Here is a 15,751-nt window from a genome sequence, read left to right as displayed (position 1 = left end):
TTTGGTATATAGAATATTCTATAGCCAGCTAAAACAGGTTATATGGCTTACAGTTTGAGCTTTAGAGGCATTGACATTTCTATAGACAGCTAAAGATAACTGTATGACTACTAGTCTATAGCTTCAGGAGCATACACTTTTCTATAGCCAGTGTTAGGTTTGGGTTGCGTGCGCCTGGGTAGCGTACCGCTGCCACCAGTTATTACGTTCGTGGCTCGCGTGCTCATCCCACCGCTGACGCCAGTTGTTACGTGCGGCGCGCGGTCCCTCGGTAGCGTTAGCCTGGCGGCTACGTGGACGGCGGACGGCATCAAAGGTGCCAGCAAAGACAACGAAACAACCTTTACTGCAACATCATGAAGAAACGGGCAGTGAAGCTGACCCGGAGAGATTACAGACACTCTCACACAGCTGGTGTCTAGCGTCGTAACAACGGCGCGTCAAAGTAGTCTCTCTCTCAGCGGAGTCGGCCGCTGCTTTTTATAGGTTTTCCAGTTCACAGGGAAAGGGTAAACCCTCACAGGAAATGGAGCGCCCAACAAGTCTGGGCAAGATGGGATGACTCAATCGCAGGTGGTCCGAACGCATCTCCTCCACCTCCTGCAGACGGGCGAGGGCGGCGCACTCTCTCACGAGCTCCAGGCTTGGCCGGCGTTTGCACACACACGCACGCACACACATTTGGCGCGTGGCAGGATCACGTTGAGACTTGTCCGCGGGAGGAAGCGTTGCGCGGCCGATGAACGGCGCCGAAATGGCCGATCCGCTCGCGGTACTGCCTGTTGCTATGCGGTGGCCACGTCAGCTGCCCCACTTGTCGGTGGAGAAACGTAACACCAGCTGAAGCAGCTTATATGGCTCAGTCTGTAGCTTTAGAGCCATTTAAATTTCTATAGACAGCTAATAGTAAATAGCTTTAAGAGCATACACTGTTCCATGGTCAGCAAAGCAGCTTATATGGCTTGTAGTCTGTAGCTTTAGAGACATTCATATTTCTATAGACAGCTAAAGGTAACGGTATGACTAGTAGTCTATAGCTTCAGGAACATACACTTTTCTATACTAGCTAAATCAGCTTATATGGCTTGTAGTCTGTAGCTTTAGAGGCATTCAAATTTCTATAGACAGCTAAAGATATCGGTATTACTAATATTTAATAGCTTCAGGAGCATAAACTTTTCTATAGCTTGCTAAAACTGGTTTTTTGGCTTGCAGTCTGTAGCTTTAAAGCCATTCAAATTTGTATAGACAGCTAAAGATAACTGTATGACTAATAGTCTATAACTTCATGGACATATGGCTTTCTATAGTTAGCTAAAGAGATTTTGTATGGTCCAGAAGCTATAGACAAACTGGTATAGAATTTTCTATAGTTGCCTATAAATATTTCAATGGCACTTTATAGGGGCTATGCACATGACGTCAGACACTAGGGGCGCTAGTGTCGGTGGCAACTGCGGCCATTTTTGCGGTCGTGACGTGGCGGCGCAGTGCTGCTTGCAGTGAGACGCGCGCAGACGCGACGCTTGTGCCTTCGTCCCGCGCTTGTTACCCTCCGTGAGTGGAATTGTGGATTTTGCACAAAATGCGCTTAAGTGCCTACGCACGCGAGCTGTGTGATGCAGAAAAAACTCGCTACTTGCAAAAGGTGCGTCTTTGTGACGGCGTCGATCCGCTGGACCTTCGAGGCGAAGAACTTTGTCGCGATGTCGCTCTCTACCCGCGCGTCGATTTCACCGATATCAAAGACTACCTTGTTCACACCACAAGCTTTGTGACGCGAGAGGAATTCAAAGCATACAAGGCAATGGAGGGTCATAACTTCCTGACCAGCGGTTGGGTCCAGCAGCCGTGCCTGAAGGTGCTGTCCGACGGCCGCGTCGTCATCGTTTGTCAGGTAAGCGGATTGCCTTTCTTAGTCCCGACGCCTGCAAAATGCTTGTACGATGCGCGTTTTCCGCTGTGAAGCTTACACGTGGCGAGAGCGGGGTGAACAGCAAAGCTTAAATCTAAGAGGCATTGTGACTGATTTCACACAGTTTGCTAATGCAGCGCGCGTAGAGCACAACCTGTTATCACACGCCTGGCCGTCACACGGCTCGGCTTTTTGCGATTTTTGCTATTTACCCCGTTTTACCTCATCGTTTTCGTCATGCATACTTTGCTTTTGGCTTTTCTTGCTTTCTCGTTAGGATCACGGCATCGTTACTGCAGTACACGTTTCAGTGATAGAAAAGCCAAAAGTGTGTAAAAGAGTTCATGTATCGTTCCTAGTTCGCTTTGCTTGCCTGTCTAAACGTTCAGGCGCACAATGGATAAAAAATTTTCAAGGGTGTATGTAGTCTCACGCGCAGAGACTGCGTAAGCTTGCGAAATTTATGACTGGCCCACCTGAATTTTGAAGGCACAACTAAGATGATCATAGTGAAATTAGGTTGAACACCAGTAAGGTAATATGTCAAATTTTGGACGTCGGTTGGGTCAAATTTTGGGATTGGCTCCCTTCAGTTGTGAAGGACACCATTGAGTTTGCCATACTTAAATTAGTTCGCACGCCAAATTTCATCAAATCAAATTGCGGGGTTCGGAGAGCCAATTCTGGGGGTGCGAGCATTTAGCACCATGAGCCTGTTAATCAAAAGCCCTCTGCAAATTACAGTTGGTTAAAACAGCAAAGGAAACATTGAATAAGGAGGTTTCACTAACGCTGCGATTTTAGAGAAAAGGTTAAAAATATGCAATAACGTTTCGGACATTTTTTTTTTTAATTTCAGTCTCTATTGTAACTGGTGTTTCTAGGAGTAGTTTGTTCTGTGGCATTCAGCACATTTCCATCCTTTATGCAGGTCCGGCATTCCCAGTCAGTCAGTGACAAGCCATTGACACCTTGGCTTATCATCAAGGAAGATGGTGAAGTGCAAGCTACGCATTGTACATGCAAGGCAGGCCTCGGAGAAGCCTGCTCTCATGTTGCAGCAGTACTTTTTTACATTGATGCTGTTGTCAAGAGACGGGACGGGCAAGTATGTACGGATAAGGAAAACTCATGGCTGCCTCCAACAGTGCGATCCGTAGAGCCAAAAAAGGTTTCGAATGTAAATTTTTCGTCATTAACAATGAGGAAAAGGCTAATGGATGGGGAAGAGCCTCTTCGCAAGAAGAAGCAAAGAAGAGCTGTCAAGGAGACCACAGATGCAGAATGGGCAGAGTTTCTTCAAGCCTGTCATAGCAGCGGAAGACGGCCGGCACTTCTCTCATTGGAACCCAATTACGCACATCATTATATTCCTGTAGCAGTGAGGTTTCCCCAAGTCATCCTTACAAATTTACAGGAAGAGGACGTTCCGGGCACGTGGAGTGAGACAAGAGAGAAATGCTTTTCCCTGGCTGAAGGCCTGTCAATTGAGCATGAGGTACAGTAGCTCCAGTCAGCATGTTTCTTACTCTTAGTGTAGCTGTTTTCCTGCAGCTGTACTACCCTGCAATATCAAAAATTACTGGGGACGCTTAAGTCTCCTTATGTACTGTGAATGCGTAGTATTGTCATTGAAAAAACATTGCTGCTTATCTTCACTGTCTTTCAGGTTGCTGAGTTGATTGAAAAAGAAACCAGAGAGCAGGCAAGGAGCTCCAAGTGGTTTGCCTTTAGAGCTGGCCGTATCACAGCTTCAAATGTCAAGGCTGTGTGCAGGACTTCAACGACAAACCCCTCGTTGTCTCTACTAAAGAGGCTGTGCTATCCCGAACATGCTCAATTTTCAAGCCCACAAACAGCATGGGGAAAGGAACACGAACAAAAGGCCACACAAGCTTATGTTGCTGCATCAAAGAATATTCATGTCAACTTTAAGTTCAGCCAGTCAGGTCTGCATATCTGCAAAGAAAGACCATTTCTTGCTGCAACGCCCGATGGCATGGTCAGCTGTGACTGTTGTGGCCAGGGAGTGCTTGAGGTGAAATGCCCATATAACAGTAGAGAAGAGTCAGTCAGGAGTTATGCAATGTCTGACTCATCATGTCTTTCCATTGAAAATGACAAAGTGATGCTGAAAACAGACCACAGTTACTTCTACCAGGTTCAAATGCAGATTTTTGTGTGCAAGGTGAGATACTGTGATTTTGTTGTTTGGACACTGAAGGATTATATTGTTCTTCGAATCTATGAAGACACACAGTTTTGCAGTAGAATGCTGCAACGTTGGGCGCTTTACTTTAAGCTGGTCATTTTGCCAGAATTATGCTACCGCTATTGGACTGAAAAACTTTGTATACAGCCACAAGAGGTTAGTGATGAAGACTCGGCACCACAGGATGAGGTGTACTGTGTACGTAGCGGTCCCGAATCAGGCAGAATGGTCATGTGTGACAGCAAGACGTGCAAACGTGTTTGGTTCCACTATCAATGTGTTGGTCTGAACAGGGCACCTAAGGGGAAAAAATGGTACTGCCCCGAGTGCACAGAGCAAAGTAAGAAGGCCTAATTTGTTTGTAGCAACTGACAAACTTTCATCTTTGTGTAAAAGTGAGATGCACGTGGAGAACATGTGAAGGAAATAAACAGTGTGGTATCTGCAGTGTGCATCAGTTTCACTGCTGAGTGCTATTCCCTCTGCCTTTTCGCAGGGAAAGCAACAAAAAAAATTGACAACACCTTTATTTACAGCCATTTTCTAAGTGTACTTGCATCACCTAAGAAATAAATGTCCCACCATTGCTTGGTGGGACATTGTCATACATAATACAAACAATGGCACATAGCAAGGCCGTAAATTCTTCGAACTTGTAATCTGTGTCGCACAGATTAAATCGTAATCTGTGTCGCACAGATTAAATCAATCAGAATCCATGCAGAGAGAATAATGGGACACATTTTATCCTAGCTCACTCTTAGGAGAAATGCACTGTTTCGTGTGCTTTTTGTCCTTCAAATGACTGCTTATGTGAAACAATGGTGTGTGATTTCACCCAAATGGCACAGTTGAGTTGTTCATATTGCACAGTGCTGCACAAACAAAAACAATCTTGTCGAGTACTGTTGGCCCATTTTCTTCCGCAGTGAGTACTTCTACAGGGAGTGTGTGCTTTAAGATTTTATACTTGTTACGCACAAGTCCAATCACTCTTTCGACATGGATCCTCACGTTTGCTATTTTTCGAGTCTTTTCTACATCAACAGCAGATAGTTGCTGCTTACCTCTAGTGAAAGCAGGCATGGCCAGCTTTGCACAATGTAAACCTACACTGTCGGCAATTGTGAATCCCCGATCAGCTAGAACTATATCCCCTGGTAAAAGGTTGTTGAGAACACCACATGTCTCTGCAATAACTTTGTCGCTAGTCCGGCCGCACCATCCTCTAGATATAAATGTGACACCTTGTGGTGCGATACCAATGAGATATTTTACAGTATTGTGGCTTTTGTAGTGTGAATAAGTATGCGATCGGGGTAACGTAGATGAAGGCCGCTCAATGAATATCTCAAAGCACTCGAGGACAACAGCCACTTCCACACCAAATGACTTGCGAAATGTCATGGGCATGGTTGTCCGAAGTGTCTCGCGTTCAGGCCAGTGCACAGTACGGGAAAGCCGCACGTAGGCCATGTCCAGCCACTTGTTGAAAATCCTTGATACTGTGGATTGTGACACATGGAACCTGAAAATATAAAGGCTGTCAGCAACTTGCATCACAAGAAAGCAAATAAGGTTATACCTGTAGGCCAAATCTTGAAGAGGAGTGTTGAGCCGAAGGCGGATTAGAAAAATGAAAAATTCTTGGAATGCCGTTAAACTGTTCCGACTTGAGTGCATCACACCTTCCTTTAGTACGTTGAAGAAGGCAAGCAGTATTGTAAAGTCGGGCAGTCCAGTGTAAAACTGGACCATGTCCTCTCTTGTTTCTAGGATGTCTTCTGATAAAATGTGCATGCCAAGCTTCTCTTTTGTGGATGCAAGCTCTGAGAGGAGATGCCTGCTTTCTTCCTCGAGCTGTCCTAGGTTAGCCATTGTTAACTCGGTGACTTGACTGAAGTCAGCCTTCCCTGAAAAAATGCAGATAAGCATGATCATAGTACCAGGAATTTCTTCCAAACAGAATACATTGTAAAAGGCTACACAATTTTTCGTTATTGACACATGGGTACGCAATTCTGTGCATTTATTGCATGGTCCCAAACTAGCAGCTTGCTAAGGTCGCAGGGGCTTTTGTCACCCGTTCTTGTACCACTATTTTCAAACGGAATAGAGTGAATTGAATTGATATACAGAATAAAACTTGTATTACTTATTACCTGTACTTTCACAGACTTCCATAGAAACTGGCGGCTGAGCCGATTCTTCATCCTCGGCTGATGAAACTGTGTCCTCGGAAAAAACATTATCCGTCATTGTGTTCGGGCTCACTTGACATTCTCTGAGGGGACTGGATCTTCTTTCTGAGCGTCTTTGCTTTCTCTTGTACCTGGAAATATTAACGCATAAGCATGAACAGACTCATGGTGACTGAAAACAGTGCTGCTACACAAGCCCTTCCTCTCGATGAACCAACTAGCCCAACATTTTTTTTTTTTGAAAGTGAAAGTTAATGACCTTGAACATATTTACACAGTGCATAAAAATAGGCAAGGGTCCCATAGCCAGAAGACTGCACTGGAGCCCTCGGCAAAGAAGAGTGCAGGAAATGTCTGGCCGCAACCGCAAAACTGGCCTTCAGGACACACAAAATTTGATTTGATCAAATTAGGTGTCCAACCTAATTTTAGTATTAGTGATAATCTCAAAATTTGGGTGGTCTGACCCCACCCGCAGAATTTTCCCCCTGGACAGCCAAAATTTCTCCTCGTCATATGACTAGGTATTGAAGTGTTGGTCATATTATGACCAACACTGATGTCTAACCTAAATCAAGTCCACTGGCTTCCATATTTAGGTGGGCCACCCCCAGAACTTGACCTGCTTACACATTCTTTGTGCAAAGGAGGCTACATACAACCCTAGAATTCTTATCGTCAGTGAAACATGCATGAGCCACCAAAATTAGTGAAGTCCTCAATAATTTTGTGCTGGAGGCATAAACCACTTGAACATAGGAATATTTTCGTAGGGTAACTGGCACCTGGAGAAATAAGAACACCTACCTGGAAGCCAAACTTCCAGAGTCCACATGTTTGCCATGCCCTAAGTGAAGAGATGGTGCCCAGTCTGGGTCTGCCTCGGCCATTGCATATGCTGGTCGGCCTGCAAAAAATAAACTGTCAACCTTTAAACAACTGCATTCATCAGAGTGTTCCATGTATGCTGGAATTTTACATACGAAAACTACAATAAAGTAGAGAGGTCTAGCTTATTCTACTGCTCTAGGTCTCTTTATCGAGTTCTGCACTTTTTCGAGTTGTGCTCATACGTGTTCGCGGAAGTGCAGTCGCCGAAAACGCGAGACGCACGGGTCATCAGTAGAACCGACAAATCTACAGCGCTGGTTCAGAAGGACGCAGTTCGATCTCCTGCCAAAATTAATCGGAACGCGTTTCTCCTTCTACCGTGCATATGTGTACACGTCCGCACAGCGCTACTCAATTGAGGCATAATAACAACGTTTGCTACATTCGGCACAGAGCTTATTCCTTTTTGAAACAATGTACAAAACACAGCAATCATTCAAGCGCTAACATCAATAAATTGGACGAAAGTGCCGTGTCGAGGTCGTCGCGCGGATGCTAGGTTTTAGTAGCGACTGTCGCTGACCCTTGCCACCTACGAGACGGTACTGCTGAGCTGCGCTGGTCATCGTTAAATGTACATTGAACTGGCAATAACCCATCTAGGCATCTTAATTCGCTCACCTGAGATGAAGTGCTTGCCGCAGACTCGGTAGTGATTTGCTGAGTGGTTCAAGTCCTTGCGGTTGATCCGGCGAAACCACTCTGCCCTCCTACGAGGGCACTGGTTTTTTACAACCTTAGGTATGGAAAAGAAGCCCACCTGTGCGACATTTTGGTCGCCGGGCTTCTTTTTTGTGTGGTTGCTGCAGCCAAACACAACGCAGTTCACCATTCTCGCGTGTGCAACACGCCGGCACCGCAGGTACTCGTGAACATGCAATGATAGTTTTGACACTCGTAACAACCAAAGACGGCAGCACTGCGAACACGTTGCTCACATTAGAGAGATTTAGCTTACCGGAGACGTATGACGTCTCCCGGAGACGTACAGACGTAGACGTATCGGACGCCTACTGCGCATGCGTGAAAACTGCCGATACGTACAGGCGCTGGAGACGTACTCCGGAGACGTATGCCGCGTGACGTCCAGCTTGCCGTAATCTCGCGAGATCTCACGAGATTTCAGCAGCCATGGAGCCAAGCCGCCAAGCTAAGCCAAGCGCCGATGGGATGGTGCTACGAGTGCTTGTAGAGTGTTGCTGTGCGCAACGGGCCACATAGTTCTCCCGTTTTCACATTGGCGTCATCAAATGCTGTAATACCCTTGCCCCGGCCGTGCCAAGAAAACATCATGCGCAAGCATTTCAGTGCGGCGGACGACCAGCAAGTAGCTCGAGATCGCCACCATCCTGTACTACATACACTGTACAGCGCAGGGAGAAGGCGCCGTCGAAAGAAGTTGCAACGATTTCTAGGGATCCGCCGACGGCGAACGAGCGCTCGCTCCGCTGCGCAATGAAGGCGTTCGCAAAGGCCTTTGCAAGCCATCCAGCGTCAGAAAAAAAAAAATGATTCTGGTAAGTCACTACCCACTACCTTCTCTGTTCAGACGATCGGACTGGACAGCGGACTGTCCGAGCGGAACAATTAGTTATCATATGTGACGAAAACGGCACTTTCGAGTAGCTTGGAATGGCAGTGACTCGGCCGATCGCGTGCGCTCCGAGTAGGAGTGGTGGTGGATGATGCTTTCCCACGATACATACGGCCCGCCCGTCTGAACACCGCCTAGTCGATTGCTGGGGAATAGCAGCGCAAAGTAAAAAGCCACTTACGTTGTGCGAATTAGATACATGATATTTCAGCATTTTTGCTAAGAATGGCTCGAGTTGCATAATAATACACGTCGTGTAGCTGCTTTTGTTTACATGTGCATGTAAATGTGCACAGCCACCAGGAGCCACAATAAATGAAAATTGTTTGCAAGATGATTTACTTTATCTTCTCAGACAATTGTCTGGCACCATTAGCTAACAGCACATGCTGAATGCAGTGCCAAAGCCAAATATTGCAAGAGGTCATTTAATTTTTTTTGCTCCAAGCTTATGAGCTTGTGTCCCTGTGTCAGCACGTGAAATGAAGTATTTTATGCTGTTGGACAAAACATTCAGGCACTGGAAGTCTTATTAGCATTTACAAGTCGCAGAGGCTGAACTGGTTTGCTCATTATGTTATAAAAACACCTGAAAATTAAAAAAGGATCCTTGTTAAGGACCATTGCATTGAATGAAGGCAACAGTGTCTGCGTCGTGGCACTTTTCTAGTGTCCTGGCGCAACTTTCAGCTGCACAATTAGATCCTGTATTATGTTGGCAAGTTAATTACCAATCATCTGTGTCTCATATGGTTATTCCCTTTCAGATGAAAATGAGCCTGCAAGTGCCTGAATGACATGGTGCCCAGAGAGACTCATGATGATGAAAGCAATCATGACAACTCCCGGAATAGTAAGCGACAACACTTCTTATATTACTTTCTTCAATGTTCTTGTTGAACATGTTACAGCTATTTACAAAGCACTGCAATGTTCAGTCTTGATTCTCTTACTGCAGTGTACAAAGTGTAGCCAGAGTGCTAAAGTAAGCTCGTGCATGTTGTTATGCACCGGAAAACAGCCCAAGATCTCATGGCTGCAGAAATAATTATTTCTTTCATTTGTTTGCTTGCTTCCATGGCACAGCCACAAATCTGCACAGTGTGGAGCCGCTGCCGTCAACACCAAGCCTGCAGTCAGTGCCCTTGAGGGGTGAGGACATATTTACGTTATTTTGAGCAGCACCAATTTGTAAAAAGTTTTATTTATCTCAATGCCTTAACAACTTACTATAGTTTAAAACTCAAGACTGCTTAGTACAACTGCACTAGAACCTAGTTGTTAGCTTTTGCATTCATGCCAAAACTATGCATGGACCAGCAGCAGCAACAGTGCATTATACAAAATGCAATGGCCTATGAAAGCAGCGATAAATGAAATAAATGAGTAGGAAAACAAATTATTCACAAATTTTCATGTTCATGGTGCACACTCACGAGACCATCGCAATGCTTTGTGTATTGTTATGCTTGTCTCAGACTGTTTTAAACCTACACTCCATTTGGTGGCATGACTGATTCTTCGGTTTGAGAGAAGAATGACGTTTCGAAAATGAGAGAACAAAAACAATGAAATTTGATTGCACTTCTGCAGACTTATGTACATACTTCAAAGGTCTTAACAGCAAAAGGTCAAAAGCAAGTTCATAGCAATGATAGACTATTGAGCTTCTTGCCCAGGGCCAGTATTGTTTTTTTTTACTCCACAAGAAACCTTTAAACAATCAATCCAGCCCTCTCACAGAACTTTGGCCAATAAAAAACGGCACATCTCTTCGGGTCAATCAGCCAGTCAATCAAACAGTATTGGTAAGCAGTGTTCCTGCAGTCATACCTTGGGAACAGGCGAGGAGACATAGAAACTTCCTTTTTCACTTCGATAGCGTTGCAATAGTCGAACAAGGAGTCTGTCTGCCAGAAAAACACAGGGCATGTCTGATGTCACATACAGCGGATCAAAACAGCATCTGTAGAACTCAACTCCTAATGGATCAGTGTAATGGTTTTATGGCCATGTCCCTTCTCCCAAACAGCCACCGTATCTTCCTGTGCGGTGTGGCCTCAGGCACCCCTCTCCAGAATGTATTCATCATCGGGCAAAGCGCGGGGTTCCCACATGCTTTTTCTTTTTGCGGCTTCACGCTTTTGTGTGATGTTTGCCTGGACGCGCGATGCATTTCCAGCTCTTAGGTCATTGCAGCATGCTGCTGTGCATGTGCATAATTAACGCAAAAGCTCAGAAGTAATATTTTATAGAGACATTTCTACCGCAATTACCCATTTGGTGAATTTTATTTATCCTCAAGAAAAGGATGGCAAAATTATAATATTGTTTACTCCACCCTCCACTGTGGTCTTAATGCATTGGTTGATGTGAAAAAATGATTCAATTTGTTTTCAATGTGCATCAGAAGGAGCGTTCACTGACATAAAATAACATCAAATACCATGGAAAATCTTTTGCATATGCCAGCAACAGGCAAGTCCCTGTATAGATTGCTGTTGAACGTGACACTTAGTATTCTCTGCAAGCCTAAAATTGTAATGTTCCGGCTCTCATTGCTGACAGCAAGATTAAAAAAATTTTTTTTTTCTGGGAAAATAATCAGCGTTGTCTTTGAACAAATTATATTAAGTTTGTTTGATTGAAACCACAACAATAATGTTAACAGGAAGGCTTTGCTTTGCTTTGTCAACGTGTCTGCATCAGTGCCCGTCATAATAGAACAGTCATCTGCATGTGGTGGTGGCAAAACTAATAAATATCCAACAGGTGCAAGATAGGTGTCAACTTATCCGCAAAGATGACGGCCTGGAGTCCTTGGACATGAGCGACGTCAGCTAGTCGGATTAGACCTAGCAGAGTTTCAGGGCGTGAGCTCGACAGTAGTTTTCCAAAATTATTTTTTGTCTCTCGATTTATATTTTAGATTTCTGGACACGCCCATATCATATGTACCAGATCCACCCTATATATGTACAACAAATTTAATGGATATGTCGATGTGGGCATTGTCTTTGATGAACACTTTCAACAACAGTGGCCAAAGCAGGCTTCCTTGTGAAACACTGTTAGTGACTGTTAGATCGTTCAAATGGTGATTACTCAGGCATGCTATTTGTGTTTATTCTCCTCTCCTTCGGGGCAAGTGCCAAGGGATATACCCTACAACCTGTGTGCAATTCTGTTCACAACTATATAATCACACCAGGTAGATTGCTACAATGAGAATTCACTGCCTTTTCTTTTCCTTTCTTTTTTTTTCATGAAATTCTAGTTTAAGATTCGTAGTTATCAAAATACCCAATTGCTTGTCCATGAACCTTTTGTACTTGCTATATACCATGGCCTATTCCCCGCCGTGGGTATGTGCCATTACCACTAAAGACAGTCATCAATGGGTCTGATACATAGGTCAGGGGTGGAAGCAGGCTCAAGCATTTTGGAGCAGCTTTGGGAGCAGCGAGACAAGAGTTTTGGAGCAGCTTTGGAGCAATGAGACAAGAGTTTTGGAGCATTTGAATTATGTTATGGAGCAGGTTCCTAAGGTCAAATGCCTCTGATAATTGTAGTAATTGTTTTTCTCTTTCTGACAGAAAAAGATGAGCTCTTCCTTTTTATGCAAGTTCAATGCCTCTCCAACTTCGCACTCATTTCTGACAAGACAACGGCCAACAACTTGAAACAGACTAGCAGCAAACAAAATGCTTGCTGGTGTGCTTTATAACTGAACACCTAGTGTGACCTTGTGACCTAACGCATTTGCCTATTCTGACTTGACAGATTCAAATGTCAAGTTTACCACTTCAATGCACTCAAGCAATGCCACTAATTTGGAGCTCAGATTAATGGGCATGACATTTCTGCTCTCTATCTTGTGCATATCCCTTTTTGATCCTATGCCTTTGCTGATAAATTCCTGAGCAGTGGTCAGTAGTGCCTTCAGGAAATGTAGATGGCACTGAAGGGTAGCCTTTTCATCCTTCAGCATTTTTACTTCACTACCTCCTTCCAATAGTTTTATCATTCTTTGCTTGAGCAATGCTGGGGCTCATTTTTTAAATCTTGGCAATAGGCCCTGTATGGCTTTCCAACACTCTTGAGACGCTTCCTAAAGAGTGACATCTTTGGAGTACCAACCCATAACGATTCAAGTATGATTTTCTCTGCCGTAGGCCCGACAAGCTTGTTACTGAAAAAGAGGCTCGATAGGTGCCTGCTTGTTCTTAGACCACAACCATTAGAATAACTCATGTGGTTTTTCCAGTCGGACAAGTTTCCTTCCGAACGACTCACGGTAGTTTGCGCCTATCTGCTTCGCTTGCTGCTCTTGCTTCTCCCTCCACCGGCGATTCTAAAGGCTGAGAGGAGGTGCTACGGCACATGCACAGTGCATTTTTTTTGCAATTATCTCCAATCGCCAGTAACTCATATTAAATTTACTTGCAAAAAAATATTTATTATGCCACATGCTTCCTTCCCTTACAAAAATTTCGTTTGTATTAAGCCCAGTGCTAGATGCGTTATATCTTTGCCACTGGTGCAAAGACATTGCTTGCGTGTTGCACTAAATTTGATGGTAGAACATTAAAACAGCCAATTTGGAGCAGTTTTGGAGCAATATTGCATTTTGGAGCAGGATAGAGCAGGAAAAGCAGTTTGTGAGCAGAATGGAGCAAATGGAGTGGCAATTCCACCCCCGATAGGTGCATTCACAAGAGGAGACTGCTGCACTTCTGTGCCATGATATAGGGGTATGCCATATGCCCAGACATTTCATGAATAATCATGTGCGTAGTTATTCACTGCAATACCAGCTGGAGAGCAATATTAAACAACCTCTAGCTTTCTCATAACAGCTTTAATTTTACAGTAATTTCTGTGAACACTGCACCTTTTCATTCCAGGAAGGTAGAAGAATACAACACGGATGTTTTATGCAGCACATGGTGACGAACACTGCCCCGTGTGAAGATGGACATGTGGAGATCAGCTGGTGAAATCTTGGCAATCAGTTGACAACAAGATGCTTATTGTGCTGATGAAAGAATGAAAGTTATTTATGTTGGCACTATATCACATTGCAGATAGCACCAGTTTATTTTCTCCAAAACCCTCTCGACCATGTTCACTTTGCCAAATAAATCCCAAATACATTTTTGCAACACAAATGCTGTCGGTGTGTTTCTGTTCTTGCATTTTATGGTGCATAAGTAGCTAAGGCTACAGTTTCACAAATACAGGTCCAAAATTATCTGCAAAGGGCATTACACTAATTTTAAATTGCATATTTTAAGAAATATTTGCATTGTGAGAATTTTAAACATATGCAATGACTCGAAAAAAAAAATATGTGCGCAACCTCTCTCAAGTGAGCCTCAGCTACAACGTTGAAAACACTGTTAGTGGCCTGTGGTCACCACTTCACCAAAAGAAATTCAAAATGTCCCGTCACATAGTGGTAATTGCTAAAAACATATCATAGGTCAGTGTTTCTCAAATAAGGGCTCACGAAGTGATTTTCAGGGTCCGCGAAACCCACAGCTGCAAAAAAAAGAAAGATATGCGTGATAGCTTTGGCCTGACTAGACACAGTTTTGCAGGGTTAAAATCTAGGAGATTCAAAGGCGACTTTAGTTTATGAAAAAACAAAAAAGAGTGCGGAAACAGAGGGAGAGGGCATCCGCGGCATTCGTTGATGCCAACGTTGGTAAAACTCGAGCTCTGGCTGCACTACTGGATGGGGCTACAATGCAAAGCGTCTCGGGCATGATGACAACATGACAGCTCAATGAGAGTACAATTAATTCAGTAGTGTACAGAAAACTCTGAATAATGACTCTAGCAGTACATGCGATCAAAGAATATATGAGCTGTGAATTAGCGGCATGAAGTGAAAAACCATAAAATGGCATCATCACTTTTTGCATCTGGTAGCACAGGTTCTCACTGAAGCCGTCAGACGGCCTGACGAAGACAAGCTGTGGTGGTTCGCCGCCTCGTTCGCCAAAGCAGATGGCACTTTACACATACAGACACTTTTATAACTCAGATGCCACCTTTCCTTAATCTAGACAATACACAAATGCATACACAACCGTTCGGGTGAAACACTAGAGACGGCCCACGCGGCACAACTCATGTACAGCGTTCAGACTGGTGGTCTAGTGCATATTTGCGGTCACAAGCATCTCGTGCCACTAACAGTTCGAAGTCAGCGTTGGGAACAAGTGAAGCCGTTGGTCCGGAGCACAGCTGTCAGGTGTCCACCGGTAGACGGTCACGCAGTCAAAGGAGCATGGGAGACAATGCCGAACCAAAGTCATTGCGTCCTTTCAGTTCGCCAAGTAGCGAGATGGCAAACCGAAGCTGTCATATCGCTGCACACAACACTCGGGCAAAAACCCCTGCATTTGAACACAAACACTATCACACGCCACCCTAAATGCCACCACGCACACACCATGTCATGTTGAACACTGTGAGACGAGAACGAGAAAGTAGTCATGCACTGCTGCAATCAATCGAGATAAATATTGCTGCATCTCGCATAAAAAAAACTCATAAAGCTGCATCTCGGCATAACAGCGTCAACAAATGAACAGCATAAATCTTTGGGTAGCATTGTTGCATGCAGTGATGCTCGTCTTGGAAATGGAGTAACTGTTCTAGAAAACACGGACAACAGAAACAGAAGTGGACATGGACGTACACAGGCTCACAACTGTATTTTACTAACCGAAAGAGGACATATATACAGCAAGCAAAAGTATAGCGTTGAGCATGCGGTTTTGTGCACTTTATATATGTCATCGTTACTTAGTAAAATCCAGTTGTGAGTCTGCAAGCCTCCTGTCCACTTGTTTCTGATGTCCAAGTTTCCTAGTGCACTTACCCTATTTACAAGATATGCACCACTGCATGCTGCAATTATTGCT

At 44.3% G+C, this 15,751-nt stretch overlaps 3 protein-coding genes and 1 long non-coding RNA gene across 5 annotated transcripts; 2 read left to right on the top strand and 2 right to left on the bottom strand.

Annotated features, from left to right (window-relative positions):
- The first annotated feature begins 1,501 nt into the window (after window positions 1–1,501).
- On the top strand, window positions 1,502–4,569 carry LOC146177861 (uncharacterized). 2 transcript variants are annotated; one of them, XM_084580620.1, is made up of 3 exons: window positions 1,502–1,897; window positions 2,847–3,413; window positions 3,585–4,569. In XM_084580620.1, exons 1-3 carry the CDS (start codon window positions 1,586–1,588, stop codon window positions 4,479–4,481), a joined length of 1,776 nt encoding a protein of 591 aa, XP_084436746.1. In that variant the 5' UTR covers window positions 1,502–1,585; the 3' UTR covers window positions 4,482–4,569. The 2 variants fall into 2 exon arrangements, with proteins under 2 accessions (XP_084436746.1, XP_084436747.1); XM_084580621.1 differs by lacking the exon at window positions 3,585–4,569 and having other exon boundaries at window positions 2,847–3,524.
- A 283-nt stretch (window positions 4,570–4,852) lies between these two features.
- LOC146177860 (uncharacterized) lies at window positions 4,853–6,095 on the bottom strand. The gene is made up of 2 exons (XM_084580619.1): window positions 5,713–6,095; window positions 4,853–5,655 (listed from the first exon to the last, which is right to left on the bottom strand). The coding sequence occupies exons 1-2, from the start codon at window positions 6,066–6,068 to the stop codon at window positions 4,962–4,964; spliced, it is 1,050 nt and encodes a 349-aa protein (XP_084436745.1). The 5' UTR covers window positions 6,069–6,095; the 3' UTR covers window positions 4,853–4,961.
- Window positions 6,096–6,206: 111 nt separating this feature from the next.
- LOC146177859 (uncharacterized) lies at window positions 6,207–8,151 on the bottom strand. The gene is made up of 4 exons (XM_084581649.1): window positions 7,841–8,151; window positions 7,136–7,235; window positions 6,306–6,459; window positions 6,207–6,224 (listed from the first exon to the last, which is right to left on the bottom strand). Exons 1-4 carry the CDS (start codon window positions 8,049–8,051, stop codon window positions 6,207–6,209), a joined length of 483 nt encoding a protein of 160 aa, XP_084437775.1. The 5' UTR covers window positions 8,052–8,151.
- A 280-nt stretch (window positions 8,152–8,431) lies between these two features.
- On the top strand, window positions 8,432–13,816 carry LOC146177858 (uncharacterized). The gene is made up of 4 exons (XR_014701098.1): window positions 8,432–8,736; window positions 9,581–9,666; window positions 9,900–9,965; window positions 13,721–13,816. It is a non-coding gene; the product is annotated as an uncharacterized LOC146177858 (long non-coding RNA).
- The last annotated feature ends 1,935 nt before the right edge of the window (window positions 13,817–15,751 follow it).

This window comes from Amblyomma maculatum, chromosome 10 (assembly GCF_055883805.1).
Source record: "Amblyomma maculatum isolate TAMU_Amacu chromosome 10, ASM5588380v1, whole genome shotgun sequence".
Lineage (NCBI taxonomy): Eukaryota > Metazoa > Arthropoda > Arachnida > Ixodida > Ixodidae > Amblyomma > Amblyomma maculatum.
Note: the sequence above shows the minus strand (reverse complement) of the source record. Positions and strands in the feature narration are given on the sequence as shown.

Excerpts from the sequence above, each read along its gene's own strand:
- LOC146177861 (XM_084580620.1), top strand. The coding sequence starts at position 1,586 with ATGCGCTTAAGTGCCTACGCACGCGAGCTGTGTGATGCAGAAAAAACT. Across the intron at positions 1,898-2,846 it reads GCGTCGTCATCGTTTGTCAG|GTCCGGCATTCCCAGTCAGT; the intron begins GTAAGCGGATTG and ends TCCTTTATGCAG. Across the intron at positions 3,414-3,584 it reads GCCTGTCAATTGAGCATGAG|GTTGCTGAGTTGATTGAAAA; the intron begins GTACAGTAGCTC and ends ACTGTCTTTCAG.
- LOC146177860 (XM_084580619.1), bottom strand. The coding sequence starts at position 6,068 with ATGATCATGCTTATCTGCATTTTTTCAGGGAAGGCTGACTTCAGTCAA. Across the intron at positions 5,656-5,712 it reads CTTCAAGATTTGGCCTACAG|GTTCCATGTGTCACAATCCA; the intron begins GTATAACCTTAT and ends TTATATTTTCAG.
- LOC146177859 (XM_084581649.1), bottom strand. The coding sequence starts at position 8,051 with ATGGTGAACTGCGTTGTGTTTGGCTGCAGCAACCACACAAAAAAGAAG. Across the intron at positions 7,236-7,840 it reads CGGCAAGCACTTCATCTCAG|GCCGACCAGCATATGCAATG; the intron begins GTGAGCGAATTA and ends TATTTTTTGCAG. Across the intron at positions 6,460-7,135 it reads TCTGGAAGTTTGGCTTCCAG|GTACAAGAGAAAGCAAAGAC; the intron begins GTAGGTGTTCTT and ends TAATATTTCCAG.